Genomic DNA, 18,462 nt, shown 5'->3' with positions numbered 1-18,462 from the left:
CCTGTGATGTTGCTGACGGAGCTGGGGCTGGTTATAGAAACAGACTTCTCGGTAGAATTAGAGGCCTGTGCAGGAACCACTGCTGCAGGTGTGATAAAGCCATGCTGTCTTTCAGAGATGTTTGCAGGTAAGTGTGCTGTGAAGCGTGCAGGTATGACGGAAGGGCCAGGAATTGGAACAAGACTTGTGTTTTCTATGGTAAGCAATCAAGGGGTTAGGGATACAACAAATTAGCCATGTGAATATCTGCTAAGCACTGTACAGGGTACAGAAGAAAAGAAGTGAACCTTCCTAGGACTTTAAAATCTCACACCCTAGAACCAGGCTGCATCTCTCTACTCTTTGCTAGTTAATCCACAATAGTTACTGACCATTAACCCTTTTTTAGACATTCAGAAATCATGGATTGGGCTTGCTGTCTGCTTCCCCATGTCAATCCACAGGTTTGGTGAGAACCTGAGTATTTGCAAGCTGTACGCATGCAGGATCCCTCCACATGGTGTATACCTTGTACAGAATCTATGTACATAAATGTTATACATGCACAGGACTTTCAGATCAATGCACAAAGGTCAGTAGCTAAGAGTGAGGCCCTCTCCAAGAAAAGAAAAGCAATCTAGAAATTATAAACATAATACAAATTATGGTTTAAAATTAATGGTTATCCATAGTTTTTGAAGATCTGAAAGGTCTGTTAGTTCCAAAGAAAATGGTCATTAACTGAATAACACCAAACACTGATAAAAAACAATGGGACATTTACTTCCTAATAAAATCCTTGTTATTTCTAAAATACCAAATTGTACACTTATAATTCTGCAACATTTTTTCATTTCATAACTTTATCTGAAAGATAAACTATATTTTCCAAAATAAAATAAAGTCAATTGAGAAGCCTAACTCTTTAATCAGTATCTAAACCACAATAGGATAATAAAAATAATTAACTAATCAATCCTAGTTAAGACCCTAAAATGTAAAGGCAAGTCAAATGTTAAGAGAGATAAGAAGCACAAAGGTGGAGGCAGAAAATTATTAGTGGTTAGAAAACAGAAAAGGACTCAAGTGAGGTCAAAGCAATTCAAGGACTGTAATGTTAAGTGAGTATTTGTGACAAACTTTGAGTCAAATGACAGTCTGAAAATGTCACTCTTCAAATTCAGAAAAAGTAATAGCTTAGATTGATTCTTATACATGTTTAAGTTCTTGTACATATAATTTTACTCCATTTAAAACTAAGTAAATCCTCCTGGGGTATATCTGCTATTTGCTTTAAAAATCATGGGATCATTTCAATCCTTTCCCGCTTCCTTCCCTCCCTAGATTGCTGCCCATGTCAGGGTTTTCTCTACTGTTGACTGCTCTGCCACCACCTCCTCTTTTGCATCCAGAGAGCTGTGTTTCCACAGGACCTTTGCGAGCACACTGACCCAGTTCAGCTCATGATTAGAGTATATCAACCATTTCCCAGAAGAGGAATTAAAAAGTATCATCTTACCAGCTTTAAGATGAGACATCATTGATGGTATCGTTGACCCTGGAATGGATAGAAAGAAATCAAGAATGAGAATAGTACATTCAGAGGGGCAATTTCTGCATTGATCCATGGGATGGGCAACCTGCTACCCTTAAATATGCTTTGAAGGACCAGGAAAGACCTATTCATATTTTATTCATTTACTTCAAAATATCTTCCCTACAAGCATAGCTATATGACTCCTGTGGGGCAGCTACCAAAGTATTATAAACAGAACAAAATCTAGGGCAACAGAACTTTCTGAAGAGTCTTGAGACAGTCAGGGAGTACCTGAAAGTAAAGTACCTATCATAGTTGCCGTTGGTGAATTAACTTCAGCTGGTAAAATGTACCCCTAGATAAGGTTGACCACTGAGTTTCCAAAAGCAGGTGTCTGCCTAAACTGCCACCTGATTTTTCATGGGAAGCACAACCCCATCTAGAATAGAAGATTAATCAGCTCCTGAATCGATGGCTCCCTCTGCCTGTCAAAAGCTTGTTTGGGCACTGGTCCCCTTGTGCCTATATCAGTGATGGCGAACCTTTTAGAGACCGAGTGCCCAAACTGCAACCCAAAACCCATTTATTTATTGCAAAGTGCTAACATGGCAATTTAACCTGAATACTGAGGTTTTAGTATAGAAAAAACAGTTGGCTCCAAGGTGCGCATTACTCGGGAGTAAGCTTGGTGGTAGTAGGTTTGACGCAACAGTGCAATGCTTCGAATGGGTGAATCACGACCCTAGGAGGGTTTACTCAGAAGCAAGCCCCATTGCCAGCAACCGAGCTTACTCCCAGGTAAAGGATCACGCTTTAGTTCTTCCCATGAAAATCAGTAGGGTTTAACAGCGCTTAACAGGGTTACCTACACTGCTTCCCCAAAACTAGGTCTTAGGTTTAATGCTAATAATCTCACTGAAATAATTGCACTATTATCACCTGACAAACTCTGTGCACATGTGCTCACAGAGAGGGCTCTGAGTGCCACCTCTGCCACCTTTGCCATAGGTTCGCCACCACTGGCCTATATGTTGTTACAATATACTTGATATTGAATGTTGGATGTACTGTAGACTAAGGAAGGGCTCAGTGTGGCTCACTGGCAGAGCATCTGCTTGGAGCGCAGAAGGTCACAAAACAAAAAAATACAGCAGAACAATTTAAATAAGAAGTTGATACAACAGAAAATACAGAACGTTTTAGACTTGATAAAAGAAAAAGATTTAAAATTTCCACTACCTCTTTCAACCCCCTGGAAAGTCGTATGAGCTCAGGGATAGATTTACAATGTCCATCAGCAAGGCTCAGACACCATCACCACTGGCCTACACCAGCCATAATGAACACGGGTCCAAGGAGCCAGAATCCTGTCAATATCAATGGTTGAACTGATCCAATATGGGACCCAGAGACAGCCAAGGACATTTTTTTGAGGAGTTCAGTTCTAATTTACATTTGGCTTACAGGACATTTTTGGTTCAGGCTAGAACATGCTTTAACAATTCTCTGAATTGCCTCTCAGAATTTGGGGCTGCAAATTACTTAGCCTAGATTCTGATCAATTCAATAGGAATCCAACACAGCACACACATAAATTCCAATACAAGGCAACGGGGAGTGGAGGGTGGGGACATGGTGAACCAGTATTCCACATTCCATCTTCCCCATGCAAGCTCTCCTTCACTACATCCCATCTTCTATCCATCTTCTCACCACATCCCAGCCTCCCCCACCACATTTCACCTTCTCCCCAGCTTCCTCCCCATCACATTCCATCTCCATCCCAATGCCCAATGAAACTCATCTTGGATCCCAGATGCAGTGGTGTCAGAGTCTGAGAGCTGCAGCAGGGCCACCACTACTGCAGCCAATACTGCAGCATCTTCCAGGCAACCACCACTGCTGTTGCTGGGTCTGCAACATCTTCCAGGTTCTGCCACCACTGTGTCCAGGCCTCTGTGCCCAGGCCCAGAGCAGCTCCTGGTGACTGAGCTTTGCCACAGCAGCTGCCACCAGGACCCTCTTCAACTTCACAAACAGAAAGCAGGTTGTCTGTGCATGCACAAACACTTTTTTAGGAATTAGGGAAACCCCAGGCCTTCAGAAATATCTGTGGGGCAAGTGTGGTCCTAAGCCACAGATTTAGGTATTGGTAGATGGGGAAATAGATATATAAATGGCTAGATAAAACCTCAATTTCGTAAATAGTACATTTCTAATACCAATTGGTGATGTGAACCTGCAGAGGGAATCTTGCTTCAATTCTTTGCCAGTAGGCTTATCAAATACATCCAGTTGGCTACTAAGACATGCATGTTGGATTAGATAGATATTTTGTCTTGTCCAGCATGGCTTTTTTATATTTATTGCTGGAAGACTTCAGGGATTGGGAAGATTTCTGACATGCCAGCCGAAACATCACGAAAATAGTTCAGTTGAGCAAGAAGTATTTTGGCATCCACAGTTAATATGAACTGTTCTAATTTATTCTGATTTATGATCAAAATTCTGTAATACAATTTATACTTTACAAACTCTAAAAATGACAGAGTTATCCAGTTTGCACTTGCCCAGCATTCAAAATAAAATCAATACATTTAGCCAGACATTCACAATTTAAAAGATTTTGTATTTCACATTTGCAATTAAAAAATAATAGTAGCTGAAATGTTTTAGTTCAGTAGAACATACTGTTGAACTTGAAAGGGACCAAATTAAACAAGGTAAATCAGTGGGAATCACCAATTTTCAGTACTTAACACATTTATAAAAGGTAACCTCTATCACATGATTTGATCTTGTCCTTGCAAGTTTTCAAAGCACTAGTGTTATCAGTATTTGTCCCGCCCCCCCCCCCCTCCATGGCTCACAAGAATAATGTTTAGAAAAATCTATAGATGGCACCATAACATCAAAAACTATAACCAACTGAATGCTGATATTTGTTTCATACAGATTATAGTAGCAGTAAGTCATGAGTTCAACAGAAGTGGCCTCCTTTGAAGGAACAAATTAAATATCAGAAGGCAACTGATAATTTATCTATTGATTTTATTCTGGTTCTGCAATTGTGGCCCTTTTAGAACAGTTATATTATCCAATCCAATCCAAAAACCTTTATTAGGCATAAACCAGAAGTACCATACATTCCAAGTACAAAAACAGGATCATTGTTATATATCATGTAGAACATGGATTAAAAATGCAGCAACTGCTTCAGAAATTTCTACATTAGGGCTGTTCAATAGCTTAGACATTTTTTGTTTGTCTAAGAGAAACATACATTCTAGAGGTAGTAAAGCTCCCAGATCAGTTCTAATATCATTATACCTCGAACAGTAAAGCAGGATATGAGGGATTGAGTCCATAGCGTTGGGACAGTACAGACAACAACACACACTTTGTGGGATGTTAAGGAAACGACCTTGAAGATAGACAGAGGGGAATGAGTTGCATCTTGCTCTTGTTATATTAAAATAACAAACATACCCTCCCCCAACCCCACTTTTTCCACACCTGCAGGGCACCAGAAATTGTCATGAGTCAGAAGAGAACTAGATGGAGGGGACCCAACCTGACTAGTGTAGAGTTCCCAACCTCCAGGTGGGCTCAGGAGTTCTGCCAGAATTAGAGCTGATCTCCAGATCACAGAGATCAATTCCACTGGAGAAAATGGGAGCTTTTGAGAGCAGGCTTTACAGCATCATATCAGTGCTGAGTTTCCACCACTCTCCAAACACGGCCATTTCTAGTCTCCTCCCCAACATGTCCAAGATTTTTCTTACCGGGAATTGCCAATCCTATGACCAAAATCAAGTTTGCAGAGAGGTCTTCTGTCAGACCAGTAATTTGGGGCATGGCAGAGGGGGTCTTGGACCAGTCACTCTCTCTCTCAGCCCTATTTACATCATAAAACTGTTGTGAGGATAAAATAGAAAAACATGAAAACTTCCTTGAGCTTAGTGGGATAAAAATATACTAGACAGAAAAATGTGCAGTTTCCAAAGAACATCTGGGCAGTTCAAAAACCAGCAGAGCAGCATACTGAGGGAATCTTGGTACCCACACTGAAAACTTCCATAGAGTGACACAGAAGACTATTCTGTACCTCTCAAGACAAAATGACACAATCAGCAATTGGGGGGGAGGGGGGAAGTTTGTTAATTTTTGCCACAAATGCCCAACTTTCTAGTCCAGTTCAATTCCATCAGAGCTACCAGAACCAGGAAGGGACAGGTTAAAACTCTCCATATAGTTAAGATACTAGTTTGTGTTTTTCTGTTTGTTATGGTATATATTTTGTTTAATTTTGTTACGTTTGTATACTGCCCCTCCCTGCACAGGCTTGAGGCAGTTTCTAACTTTTTCAAACAATATCCATATACTAATTAAAGTTAACATTTCCAACTACATACTTTAACTTATGGCAATTAAAATTCAGAACAATTTAGAGCCTAATCCAGTCATTTAATCTCAAGATGACGCTTAATTCCTTAGACCCCACTGAAGGAGAAAGGGAGAGGAAGAGAGAGGAAAGGGGAAGACAAAAGAGAAGGGGAAGCCTGGATGAAGAACAGTAACTGCCTCAGCCATATGTCTGATGGAACAGCTCTGCCTTACAGGGCCTGTACTATATTCTGCAGAGCCCGGGTCTTCTCAGAAAGAGTGTTCCAACTGGTTGGATGAGACTAGCTGGATCTCTTAAGGGCCAAGGACCTCCAGTAGATTTCCACTTGCTGACTGCACAGAGTTATAGGTAACATACCATGAGAGATGGTCCCATAGATACACTGGTCTCAGACTGCTTAGAGTCTTATAAGTCAACACCAAAACCTTAAACTTGATCTGGTACTCCACCCAAAGCCAGTGCAACTGGCAGAGAACTGGTTGAATGTGCTCTCGGCATGAGGTCTCTCGCTACTGCATTTTGGACCAGCTGGAGTCTCCAGAGAAGGCCCATGAGTAGTCCTGAATAGAACAAATTGAAGTAGTCAAATCTAGAGGTGACTGTCGCATTGATCACTGCTGGCTAGATTAAATTGGGACATGTAGGGGGTCAGCTAATGAAAATGAAAAAACGCCATGTGAATCATATGCATCACCTGAGCCCCATGTCAAAGAGGCATCAAGGTGCACACCTAGGCTCAGGATAGTTGGAACCACCTCTAGTTGCACACCAACAACAGCCAGCAGCTGGCACTCTTCACCTTGTTGGTGTCCCCGACCCAGCCACATGACTTATGTCTTTTCTGGATTTAAATCAACTTTCTGTCATCCACTCCACCACAGTTCTGAAACAACTGGCCAAAACATGGTATCCTAATGACCATCAATCAACAGATATAATGGGTTGTCATCAGCATATTGATGACATCCCAGTTAAAACATCTGGATCAACCTAGTAATTATGTAATACATGGTGGAAAAACTGCTGTTTCTTCAAGTGCTGGCTCCCTGGTTGCTCTGGCAGAGGCCCTTTCCACACTACAGGTTTAATCTCGATTAATTATTTGAGGCTGCTCCATATTCTACAAGTTTTCCACACTGTCGATCCCCGTAGCATGGATTAGCTTTGCTCACTTTTTGATTTGCACCACATCTGGCCGTTTACCCCAATTTTCCCTGCTCCTGGATGTATGTAGAGTTTTTTCAAAAACCCTGCTTTAACTCCAGATGTGCCTGGCTAGTGTGCAAAACTTTTGTGGCTGCTCCACTTTCAAGGTGCCCGTCTAAGCTGTGACAAAATTCAACCCAGTCAATCAGAAGGCACTACTGAATTGGAGTTGCGCGCGCAGATTTGTAAGTTTCTATTTGCTCTCACTACGCCTTTTACCTTGCGGTCGGTCATGCTTTCCATGATCTCTCTGTAGCACTTGTTGGATCGGCAGGAAGGGAACATGGCTCATTGTTATGCTGTTTACTCGGGGGAGGCTGTCCATAAGAGGCAGAGACACCCCCCCCCCTTTTGATGCAACCTTTTGTGCTTCGGAGATGCTCTTGTAGAAGGAAGGGGATTCTCTGCTACAGTGGAGGAGTGGGGGCTATCCAGGGGCATAACGAGACAGACTGGAGCCCTGAGTAAAACCTGAGTTGGTGCCCCCCCATGGGCAGCCACCCCACCACGACCCATTTTTTGCACCAGGTTATTGGTGCCAGCAGGGGGTGCATTTTTAGACATATCGGCACCAGAATTTCAGTGTATCATCAGGAGACTGTCCTGATGCTACCCCCAAGTTTGGTGCAGTTTGGTTCAGGGGGGTTAAAGTTATGTACCCTCAAAAGGGTAGCCCCCGTCTCCTTAGCTCCCATTGGAAAGGATGGGGCCACCCCCTTTGAGGGTTCATAACTTTGGTCCCCCAGAAACAAACTGCACCAAACTTGGGGGGGTATCATCAGGGTAGTCTCTTGATGAGACCCTGAAAGTTTTGAGACTGTGCCTTCAGAAATGTGCCCCCTAACCTGCACCCCCCCCCCCATTTGACATCAATGCAGAAAATTCACTGCAGAAGAAAGCTTTTGGGGCAAATTTCTGGGATGTTCCTGCAGGGGGTGCATTTTTGGACATATCGGCATCAAAATTCAGGGTATCATCTGGAGACGGTCCTTATGACACCCCCCAAGTTTGATGCAGGGGGGCAAAGTTATGGACCCTCAAAAGGGTAGCCCCATCTCCTATTAGCTCCCATTGGAAAGAATGGGGGATGGGGTACCCCCTTGGAGGGTCCATAACTTTGGTCCCCCTGGACCAATCCTCACCAAACCTGGGGAGATCATCAGGGCAGTCTCCTGATGAGACCCTGAATGTTTTGAGACTGTGCCTTCAGAAATGTGCCCCTGTGATCTGAGGCCTGCCGGTTTGCTATACTATGTTTATACATCAGCTCTTTCTCCAGTTCTTAGCTTTGTATATCCCTTACTCCACACAAAGTGGGAGTTCATTATGCCTTTTGTGTGAAGTTTAAATATAACATTCTTCTGTTTATGGCTGTCATATTCCCAGATCTCAGTGGTCCATTATGCACAGCCTAAATAGGAAGGCATCCTGGGAAGGCGCTCCACATAGCTTTCTTCCCAAGACATCCTCAGGATGCTTCAAAGAGCACCTTTCCCCCCTAAGTTGCTTGCAAGGCATCTCCTGTTTGCCTTGCAGAAGGCAGAACTCAGGAGGCATCTCCGATCATGGGCACCTTTTCAGCCCAAAAAGAACACAGTTGTACTCAGCTGGTCCTGCCAATTCTGGCAATATATAATTTTTCTTTTTTTAAAAAAAATTGGAGCGCTATCTTTGAAGATACGTAGACACACATAAGAGAATCTTAGCCCATCAGAGAACTCCCCAAATTCTTTTCAATGGGAGTGCTCCGAGCGGATAAGATTCTCTTATGTGTGTTTACGTATCCTTGAAAATAGCGCCTCCAATTTTTTTTAAAAAAGAAAACTGTATATTGTTGGAATTGGCAGGACCAGCTGAGCACAACTATGTACCTTTTGGCCCCAAAAGACAGCCAGGATCGGAGCCTTCAGAGCAAACATCCTGAGGCAACCTTCAACAAATGGCAGCTGCAGTGGGAGAATCCTCCTTCAGGGTTGCATGGCAACAAAATGCTTCAGGGTTCAAGCTGAGGGCTGAAACTGACCATTGGTGACAGCAAAACAGACAGAAGGGCGAGGAGAACAGCCTCACACCTTTCCTCCTGGAGTGCCTTTGCTGTCCGGAAAGCACACACAAAGCTGCCTCTTTTTAAGACGTCCCTGGATGTCGTATTTTGGGTGCGTGAAGTGAAACGAGGCAGCTGCCCACAGATGTCCCACAGATGACTTTTCTGGGTTGTACTGAATGGACCAGTATTTTTCCCACACTATGTAGGCTTCTAAACATCAGGTCTGTGACTCCAATCAAGCACATGCACAGGCGTCAGGAATTGTCTCAGTTCTCAAGAAGCTTTTCCCAGAAAACCAGTGTGCCAGTTTTGCCTTTCAGGGGGAATTTGGTTTAACTTGTGTTACTGTGTAGAACGTGCTGGCAGGGGCTGATGGGAATTGTGGTCCATAACATCTGAAATGCCAAAGGTTCGCCACCATGGGTGTAGACAGTTCTTTAGGTTTTCTTCATCTTTTCAGGTCTTTCTCAGAATGCTGAGAGAGGGTTTGTGAGCTGATGTGTCTTGATCCTTGGGCACATGCATGTGAATCCATGGGTATGAATATAAAATGCATGTGCACTGTTTTTCTTCTGTTTCTCATAACAACCTATCCAGAGAACACATGGTGTTGTGGTGTTGTACAGCTGTTCTGTAACAATTACAACCAGATCCTTTGTGAGATAAAAGCATTCTGACATTTTGTTTTTATACTTCTGAGGCTGTACAACAGCCTCCACAAGCCACTGCAGTTCAAATTACAACACAAAGAAGGCGGAGAAGAAAACAAATTCTCTGTTTAGGGAAACCAGAATACTAAATCTGGCACAACTTCTGATGGCCCTTCAAGATCAGGGCTGGAAAAGCATCAATAAGATGGAAAAGCATCACATAAGATCTTTGGAGGAGGAAAGATCCATCTAACACAGGGCAGGCAATAAGAACCTGGCCAAATCTGGGTTTAAGCTTAGAAGAAGTCATACCCACAAAAAGGGTCTCTGTGCATAGATTTCTCCCCACTGCATATTCACAGTACAGAAAGAGAAAATCTACTGCATCTTGCAACTGATGTTTGAAAAGCAGTTGGTATATCACACCAGTGGTGGAGCTACAAGGGATTGGGGGTGCACCGTGCGCACACCTGGGGGGCAGAAAATTGCCCCCAGACCCCTCCACCCCCCCCGGTGCCCCCCACGGTGCCCTTCCACCACCCCCTTTCCACACTTACCTTAGTTCCTTTCCTTTTCCTAGAACTTTTTCAGACTGAAAAAAAGGCCTGTTTGCAGTACAGGCTAAAAACGGCCTGCAGAACTACAGTTCCCAGGAGACCTTTGGGCTCACAAGGTCTCCTGGGAAGTATAGTTCCCATCAGGCCATTTTTAAGCCTGAACTGTGAATAGGCTTTTGATCAGCCTGAAAAAGTTCTAGGAAAAGGAAAGGAACTAAGGTAAGTGTGGGAAGGGGGGATGCCAAGGGGGGGGGTGTGCCGTGGGGGGCCATGGGCGGTGGAAAATATAGACTGCACACCAGGTGCAGTTTGGCCCAGCTGCGCCTCGGTATCACACTTATCTGTACACTCACATGCACACACATCTGAAGCTGCCGCTGGTTTTTATGAACTTTTGTTTAAAAAAGTAAAACACCACACCCTGCCTCTGAATGGCTCAAGCTTCGCATGGCATAAAACAACTTATGGTAATACAAAGGCATTAAAAAACAAGATTTAAAACAACACAGTACAGTCAACAGTAGTAGGAACACAAGCTAAGATACAGTGTCCCCTTCAGGCTTTCAGAAGTGGTAAAGTTTCCATCCTGTTGAAAAGCAGAGTAGCAATAAGCCCCGTCAGAAAGGTCATCCCACAGTTTCCTGGAAACTGAAGTCAAGGCTCTACTCAGTGTCACAAATATTCTCTCACCTCCCACAGCTGTGGGCACATGAGACAGTGTGCTCTGCAGAGCCATCAGAAAGGAGCTGGACAAGTCTGGGAAAAGCAGTCTGAGATAGTGGGCTCCACGACATGCAGACAAACCAGTCAGGCAGTTTGATCCATTTGGTTCAGTATTGTCAACTCAGACGAGCAGTAGCTCTCCAGGAACTCAAACAAATGTGATTTCCTCCCACAGCATTTTGGGAGTCCTTCAAGTAATGATGCAAGACCTTCTGTAGGTGAAATCCAGGTATTTCTTAGCTCACTGCTGGGAAGAAGGGGAGGGATTGAATGCATATACATTTTGGTCCTCAGGCAAATGCATACAAATGCACAAGCATGAGTGCAAAATGACAGTGCCGTACTCTGTCACTGAATCATACAGCCCTGTACAATGTGCAGTTCCCACAGGATGTGTTGAATATGCTACTGTTTCTCATAAGAACATAAGAGCTGCCTTGATGGATCCAGCCAAGGTCCACCCAGTCCAGCAGCAGCCATGTTCTGGGCATTATCAAACAAGGGCCCTTTCCCCACTTACCGTTTGCTGCACGCTACTCTCCCCAAATAGCGTGTGGCCCAGCAGCGCTCCCCACAAGTCCGGGCGGCGACAACTCAGCCACCCCGACTCTGCCGCTCTCATGTCCCCTCAGCGCGCGTCATTTCTGGCGCTGAAGAAACGGTACCTTCTGACTGCCCCACGCTCAGTGGGGAACACGACCCCATGGCAGAAATCACTTGCGCTGAGAGTAGCGCACCGCAAATGGTAAGTGGGGAAAGGCCCAAGGTCTGAAAATGATGTCCACCCTCTTTTTGTCTCCACCATATGTTATACTGCACCTTTGAATGGAGGTTCTATGTAGCTGTCACGGATATTCCCTCTTGCTAGAACTATATACTGCATGTATTTAATTATTTTTATAAGCTGGCCAAACTAGTTACAATTACCTCATTTTTGGGGAAGTTTTTTGGTTCACAGGACAATCCAAAATCCTAACATTTTTGCTAATGCAATTAGCTGCAAGAATAAACAAACACAGGGAAAAATTTAGAGAAACTGGGAAATTAATAGTGAATAGGTTCAGTTTCAAATACCAAGTTGGTATTTTCCTCCTTCCCTGAAATATTGCTAAAACTTTGCTCAGTAATAAACAATAAGAACCAGATTATTAACTGCTTTAAATTATCAGAAGACTCAGAAAATGTTATGCTGACAGATGAAGGTTGCCTGGTAGAAGATGCCAGAAAGCATTTAAATGAGGGGACAGTAAGTAAAATATCTGAAAAGCTTTTCGTCATTGGGCCATGCCATACTATGACACGGACAAAGTACAAGAAAGAGTCTTGACTGTTAAATGCTTCTCCTAATATGTCCGTCTTTGATGCCATCTTCTTGTTGAAATTTCAGTGAATTTTCATAGCTGCTGTCTTTACGGCTGCCTAATATGTGAGCCATAAAGGCAAAAACATCCCATAGTCTATCCATGGAACTAGTATCAAGTACCCATGCAGGAAGTGAAAACACAACATGACCAGACAAAGGCCCTTTCCACATGGGCTAATAAACCGAGGCTTACCACAGGATAAAACTGGTGTTGGGGGGAACTTCGCATGGATCCTGCTCCTAATGCGAGTCCACTCCGTGTTTCCCCCCAACTCAGGTTTTTCAAGAATCGCACTATCTGCAATTCTTTAGTTGCAACGTGGATTACAGCTGCTCGCTAGGTCCTCCCTGCACAGCTACGCAGGATGGGAGGGGTGTGTGTGTGTGTGTTTTAAAGCATCTCTGTGCGAAGGCATGACGGCAGTCCGCATTGCTTCCACGGGCTTTGTTCACTGCCTGCACAGAGGCATGCGAACAGGATAGCAGGAGTGTGGGTTACTTTATCCTACCTACAACCCACTCTTCCCGGTGCTGTGTGGAAGGGGCCAAAGACTTTGTTTGGCCTGAGGGTTCACAAGTTGCACAGTCCTGCTTTAGGCACTTATTTTCTGGAATAGGGAAGTTTCATACCAGGCCTTTAAGCAAATGTTGTTATGTAAGAAATGGAAAGCATTTGCTAGTTGCAACTGTTTGTGCATTGTGAACTCTTCATTATCTGATCTTGAGCAGCAGCAAGTCATTGGTGGAGGTGTAGCTCCTCTGCTACATTTACGGTTCCATTTTGTTTGCTTCTGTTTCTTCTTTGTTAGGAGCCTACATTCAAAAAAGGAAGCGGGTTCAGCACACTGTGGTTTAGAGCTTAAATTGCTCTCCCCCGCCCCTAAACAGGGAAACATGGTTACCATAGCACCAGCCTGCTCTCAGGACTAAACCACAACTTCTCCTGCACAGTTGTAAAGCTGCCTCATTAAATTCTTTTCTACAAATGTACATTTGTAATTATGTTTGGCTGTCCAAGAGACTTCAGAAAGTGGACGTGTAAAATAAAGATGGATCTCAATATTATTAATCAAGTCTTACTTGTGCATTTGAAGGGCTTATTAGGTTAAGGCGCTGGTATAAACTGTTTAGCAGATGAGAAGGGGATTCAAATAAGATCGCAGTAAATGCTTCTGGGGGAAATGGATTTCTGCTTTCAGGCACACTCTACTCATGGAGAGAGCTGATGAAGTCAAGCACCCTTCTCATATGCTACATCAAAGAATTACCAAGAACCAGTCAGCAGGACAAAATCCCAGGTCATTCTGGGGGGTCCTGTAGCCAGGCAGATCAAATTATTAACTGTCATAATATGTTTGGATTGGGATGGTGGAGGTAGCGGCCACAGACAACTTGTTAAGGCACACACCATAGCTCTCAATTGCCCTGCCTACCCTAGTGTTCCTCAGAGTCTGAAACACTCTTTAAATGTCACATACGGTTTTTACACCCCCAAATGAGTGTGCGGGAACAAGAGTCATCTACCTTCACAACAGTCTGGGGGGTGCTTCTTACTTGGCAAGAGGCTAGTCCGGAACAGTGAGTCATGCAGAAACTCAAGCAGCCTCCTCCGAGGGCTGGCAGTCTTGCTACATTTCTGCACTGGGAGTCATTGCACCATCAACAAGATCTTATGCAGAAAGAATGGAATTATCAATTCTCAGGAATGCTGGCTTGAGGTAGACAAAAGAAGAGCAGTTTAGAGATGAAATTATCTCCTCCTAAAGTGGGACTTTAGGCTTAATTGCTGAGGTGTCGCTAGGTTTGTTTTCGAGTTTCAGAAAATCTTTATTACAAACATCCACAAACACTGACAAAAAAAAAGATTGAATAATCATTCCATCCCAACAAATACAGATTAGAACCAAACTGAAAACATTTCCTGCGGATAAAAAGACAAAGACACATACAAGACATAATCATTAACTTCGATCTCTACTCTCGGATCTGTGAGTCCAAACCTGATATATTTCCCCGCACTATAAACCATTCTGCGGTATATTCATTGCAACAGTTTCCTTGAATCAAGACTTTAACACACAATTTACATTTTTAGATTGTTCATCTATATTATCCTAATATTATTTAACACATTTGCTCCTAGTCTTCTAACCCTACCCCTGTTAAACTTATCTTGAATTTGTTCGCTATCTAATTCATGAAAGGGGATTAGTCGCATTAAATTTTCCAGGGAATCTTCTCTCAGTAGGCAAAGTCAGCTTGCCTAGTTCAACTGCAGTCCAAACTTTTTCCATCCATTCTTCTGTGGTGGGAATTGTTTGTATTTTCTAATTAATGTAGTGGTTATGTGGTATTAGCAGATGTCTTACAAAACAATAGTGTTGCCCAGAATGTACACAGAGAATTACTGGGCAAAGCCCTAAAATGCTCTAATGGTTTTATTGTAGCTGATCCCAATTGAAGTCAGGCACCGTGATTACAAGAGTATTTTTCTGGAAACCTCATGCCCACTTTTCTGCTGGCTCCATAGCTAACGTTGGGTCCTTTCTGCCTCAGTCTGAAAGCCAATCATTAAATTACCTTTGATACCTAAACTGCCAGTTCCATACAATCAGGTCCTAAACTGCACCCTGGACTGTATGAAAGAGGAGGCCATGTACAAAAAAACCTGACAAAATGGATTCTTTTACACCAGCTCATTGATCTCCTTTGGGGTACAAAGGCACCTAGGGAAATGTCACCTGAGATAAACTCACATTGTTATGTTACTATAGCCATCAGGGAGGAAAGACAGCATGGTATAGCCCAATTGCCTAAGATTTTAGAAAGTAAGCAAGATCCATACTTGAAAGGGAGTCCACAAAGAAAGACTCTGCAGAGGAAGGCAATGACAAACCACCTCTGCTTCTCACTTGCCTGAACAGCCTCTTGGTGGAGTCACCAAAAGTCGGCTACGACTCAATGGCACACGTATAACCATTTGACCAAAATATAAGAAAGCAGCAACCAAACAGCAAAGATCACACAAGGATTGTTTCTCCAGTTTTGTTGTCCTCAGGCTGGCCCAGATAGGATTCTGGATTTTTCCCACATAACTTTGAAATAGTATGCAGAAATTGTCGAAGGCTTTCATGGCCGGAATCACTTGGGTGCTGTGTGGTTTCCGGGCTGTATGGCCGTGTTCTAGCAGTATTCTCTCCTGACGTTTCGCCTGCATCTGTGGCTGGCATCTTCAGAGGATCATCTGAAGATGCCAGCCACAGATGCAGGCAAAACGTCAGGAGAGAATGCTGCTAGAACATGGCCATACAGCCCGGAAACCACACAGCACCCAAGTATGCAGAAAGATTCTGAATATGTCCTGAAGTCTTAGCTGCTCATGGCCATTTCACACATCATGCAGGAACGAACCAGATAATCATGCCACGTGTTAATAAATAAGGTACTGCAGCTGATCACTGGCTCCCAATGAAATGCACCTGTATAACACTTTATAACTTTCACCTCTCAATTTGATGCATGCTATAAATGCAACATCATTTGTAAAACAAACAAGCAAAAGCGAGGCTGCTTAGAAATGGTAGAGAAGGGTCTGGTTGTCCTCAACCTGGAGCCAGACATTTTCAGTTCTGGCCCCAGCCTGATAGAAGGCTCTGTCAAATGAGACCAGGGCCCTGCGAGACATGGTGCAGTTTTTCAGGGTCTGCAAGACAAAGCTGTTCCACCAGGCTTATGGCTGCGGGCAGCAACGGTATTTCCAACAGAGCTGGCCTCCCTGTCCCTATCCCCTTCCTCATCCCCCCTTTTTCTTTTCCTTCCTCCCTTTCCTTCACTTTTCCCACCCCCCTCAATTAATTGGCTTTAGCACCATTGGGGTGGCACACCAAGGACTGATGTTTTAATCTATGTATTTGTTGCAGGCTGCCCTGAACCTATAAATCAAATTAATAAAGTATCTCAATCAGGTTAGGAAACAGACTGAAAACATCATGGAGTCCAGTCACATATACTGACTGAGGCTGAGATGTGGAAATCAAACCTTTTCATTTAAAAAAATGATACGTGGATATCTGAAACTAGTGGGGCCCGGCCACATGTTGCTGTGGCTTATTGTGGTGAAATGGGAAAGGAACAGTAGCAGCAAATCAATTGCAGAGGCCAGCAGTACGTGCTCATGCAAACACGCAGCCTGATACTGTGCGATGTCATTGATGTGTGTGCCCGCATTCCTTGGGGGGTGGGGATGGAAAGGCACCCCTCCCACACATCTAGGCTGGCTGATCATGATCCTTTACCTGGGAATAAGTTGGGGTGGTGGCAATGGGTGTCGCTTCTGAGGAAACCCCCTAGGGGTGCGACGCAGCCATTCAAAGTATGTCACGGTTGCTGTACCGAGCTTACTCCTGAGTAATGCGTGCCTGGTTTTCTTAACTGTAACCGCAGTATTCAGGGAATCTAGGGTGCCTGGCCCCTCCCTCCCATCCCTTGCATGTCGCCCCTCACTCTCTTTTGCCCCTGACTTCTCTTCCCTTGCATGCCACCCCTCCCTCCCTTCCCTTTCCCTCCGCTGGGGTGGGTGGGTCATATCAAGATGCTGGGCACCCTGCCTTCCCTCCCTTGCATGCCACCCCTCACTGTCTCCCCTCTCTCACTTCTCTTCCCTTGCATGCCTCCCCCTCCGTCCCTTTCCTCTCCCTCCCTCTCTTCCCTTGCATGCCACCCCTCCCTCTCCCCCCTTCCCTCTCCCTCATGTGTATGTGTGTGTATGTGTTTCACTTCCACTCGAGTTAGTGCCTATGTGCTGTTTTCACTGCTCATATCTGGACATCTGAGCGAACATTCTAAGCAGCATGAACATTCTAATGGTGACAGTTACACACAGGCAGCTGCATGTCCTTCACCATGGAGCGCCAGGAAAAAGGCGTTTTACCTGGGCCAGGTGTGAAATTTCAGGTATGTGAACATCTAAAAACACTCTTGCCTGGCTGACTACAGTGGCTGGGAATTTTCCAAGGAATTGGCCCAGCAGTTACTGAGGTATACTATCATCAACAAAAACACTTAGCTTTATATATATAGATAGATAGATTGGACTTTGTGCATATTATGACTTCATTATTTTTTGTACCATACCAAAAATGAAAGGTTTTAACCTGTTCATACAACACAATGAAACAGTGTTCACGCCAAGAAAATAAAACAGCTATCAATGCTTCATTTAAGATTGTACTAAATGCATTTGAAGTCAACGGTTGTTGACTTCAAAGAGTTCTGGCTGTGTTGCTTAAACAGAAATTCTTACAGCCTGTGGGAGCAAAGATTACAAGATATGGATGGTTGGTAATATTGTGAAGTGAAAATTCAGCTAATATCAAGATGAGTTTAAAGGAATCTCAGTGATGTTTCCAAACCTTTCTCTCTATTATTAGGAACTAGAAAAACAACCCATCATTTCATATCTGAGGTATGCACAAATGGAGGCCTTGTTCATGGAAGCCCTCCCCCCAGTGGTGGGATTCAAATAATTTAACAACTGGTGGTTTACAAGCACCATTTTAACAACCAGGTCTGCCGAAGGGGTGTGAACCTGCTGAATCCCACCACCCCAAAGATTTCATTTGGTCTGTCATTCAAACTGGCTAGAGGGTGGGTATTTGATGAGATGAGGCTCTCCCTTTGGATAAGGATGTACCCACTGGCCTTGCTTTTCATCCTTTCCGCCACAGCAACTTTACCCACAACCAGACACTAGCTCAGTCTCTTACTTGTATGTTTTGGTCATTATCTGAAAGACTGCGTCTCCCTGTACTGCCCTATCAGGTTCCTCCATTCATAGGAGGAGAACCTGTTAGAGGTCCCAGGTTCAAAAGACATCCAGCTAGTGTCCAGGACCTGGTGGAATAGGCTTCCTAGAGAGATAAGGGCCCTATGGGATTTGAAAAAGTTTCTGCAGGGCCTGCAAAACAAAAATTTTCCACCAGACATTTCCATC

At 43.9% G+C, this 18,462-nt stretch overlaps 1 protein-coding gene across 1 annotated transcript in view; it reads right to left on the bottom strand.

The window, feature by feature from the left end:
• PTPRC (protein tyrosine phosphatase receptor type C) overlaps window positions 1-18,462 on the bottom strand; it is a 103,263-nt gene that overhangs the window by 43,028 nt on the left and 41,773 nt on the right. Inside the window, exons 3-4 of the mRNA XM_048495897.1 lie at window positions 1,499-1,537; window positions 2-193 (exon numbers count right to left, since the gene is read on the bottom strand). Of these exons, the coding sequence (XP_048351854.1) occupies window positions 2-193; window positions 1,499-1,537 (231 nt within the window). The remainder of the gene's footprint in view (window position 1; window positions 194-1,498; window positions 1,538-18,462) is intronic.

This window comes from Sphaerodactylus townsendi, linkage group LG05, assembly GCF_021028975.2.
Source record: "Sphaerodactylus townsendi isolate TG3544 linkage group LG05, MPM_Stown_v2.3, whole genome shotgun sequence".
NCBI classification, from domain to species: domain Eukaryota; kingdom Metazoa; phylum Chordata; class Lepidosauria; order Squamata; family Sphaerodactylidae; genus Sphaerodactylus; species Sphaerodactylus townsendi.
This window is presented reverse-complemented; position numbering and strand designations above follow the sequence as displayed.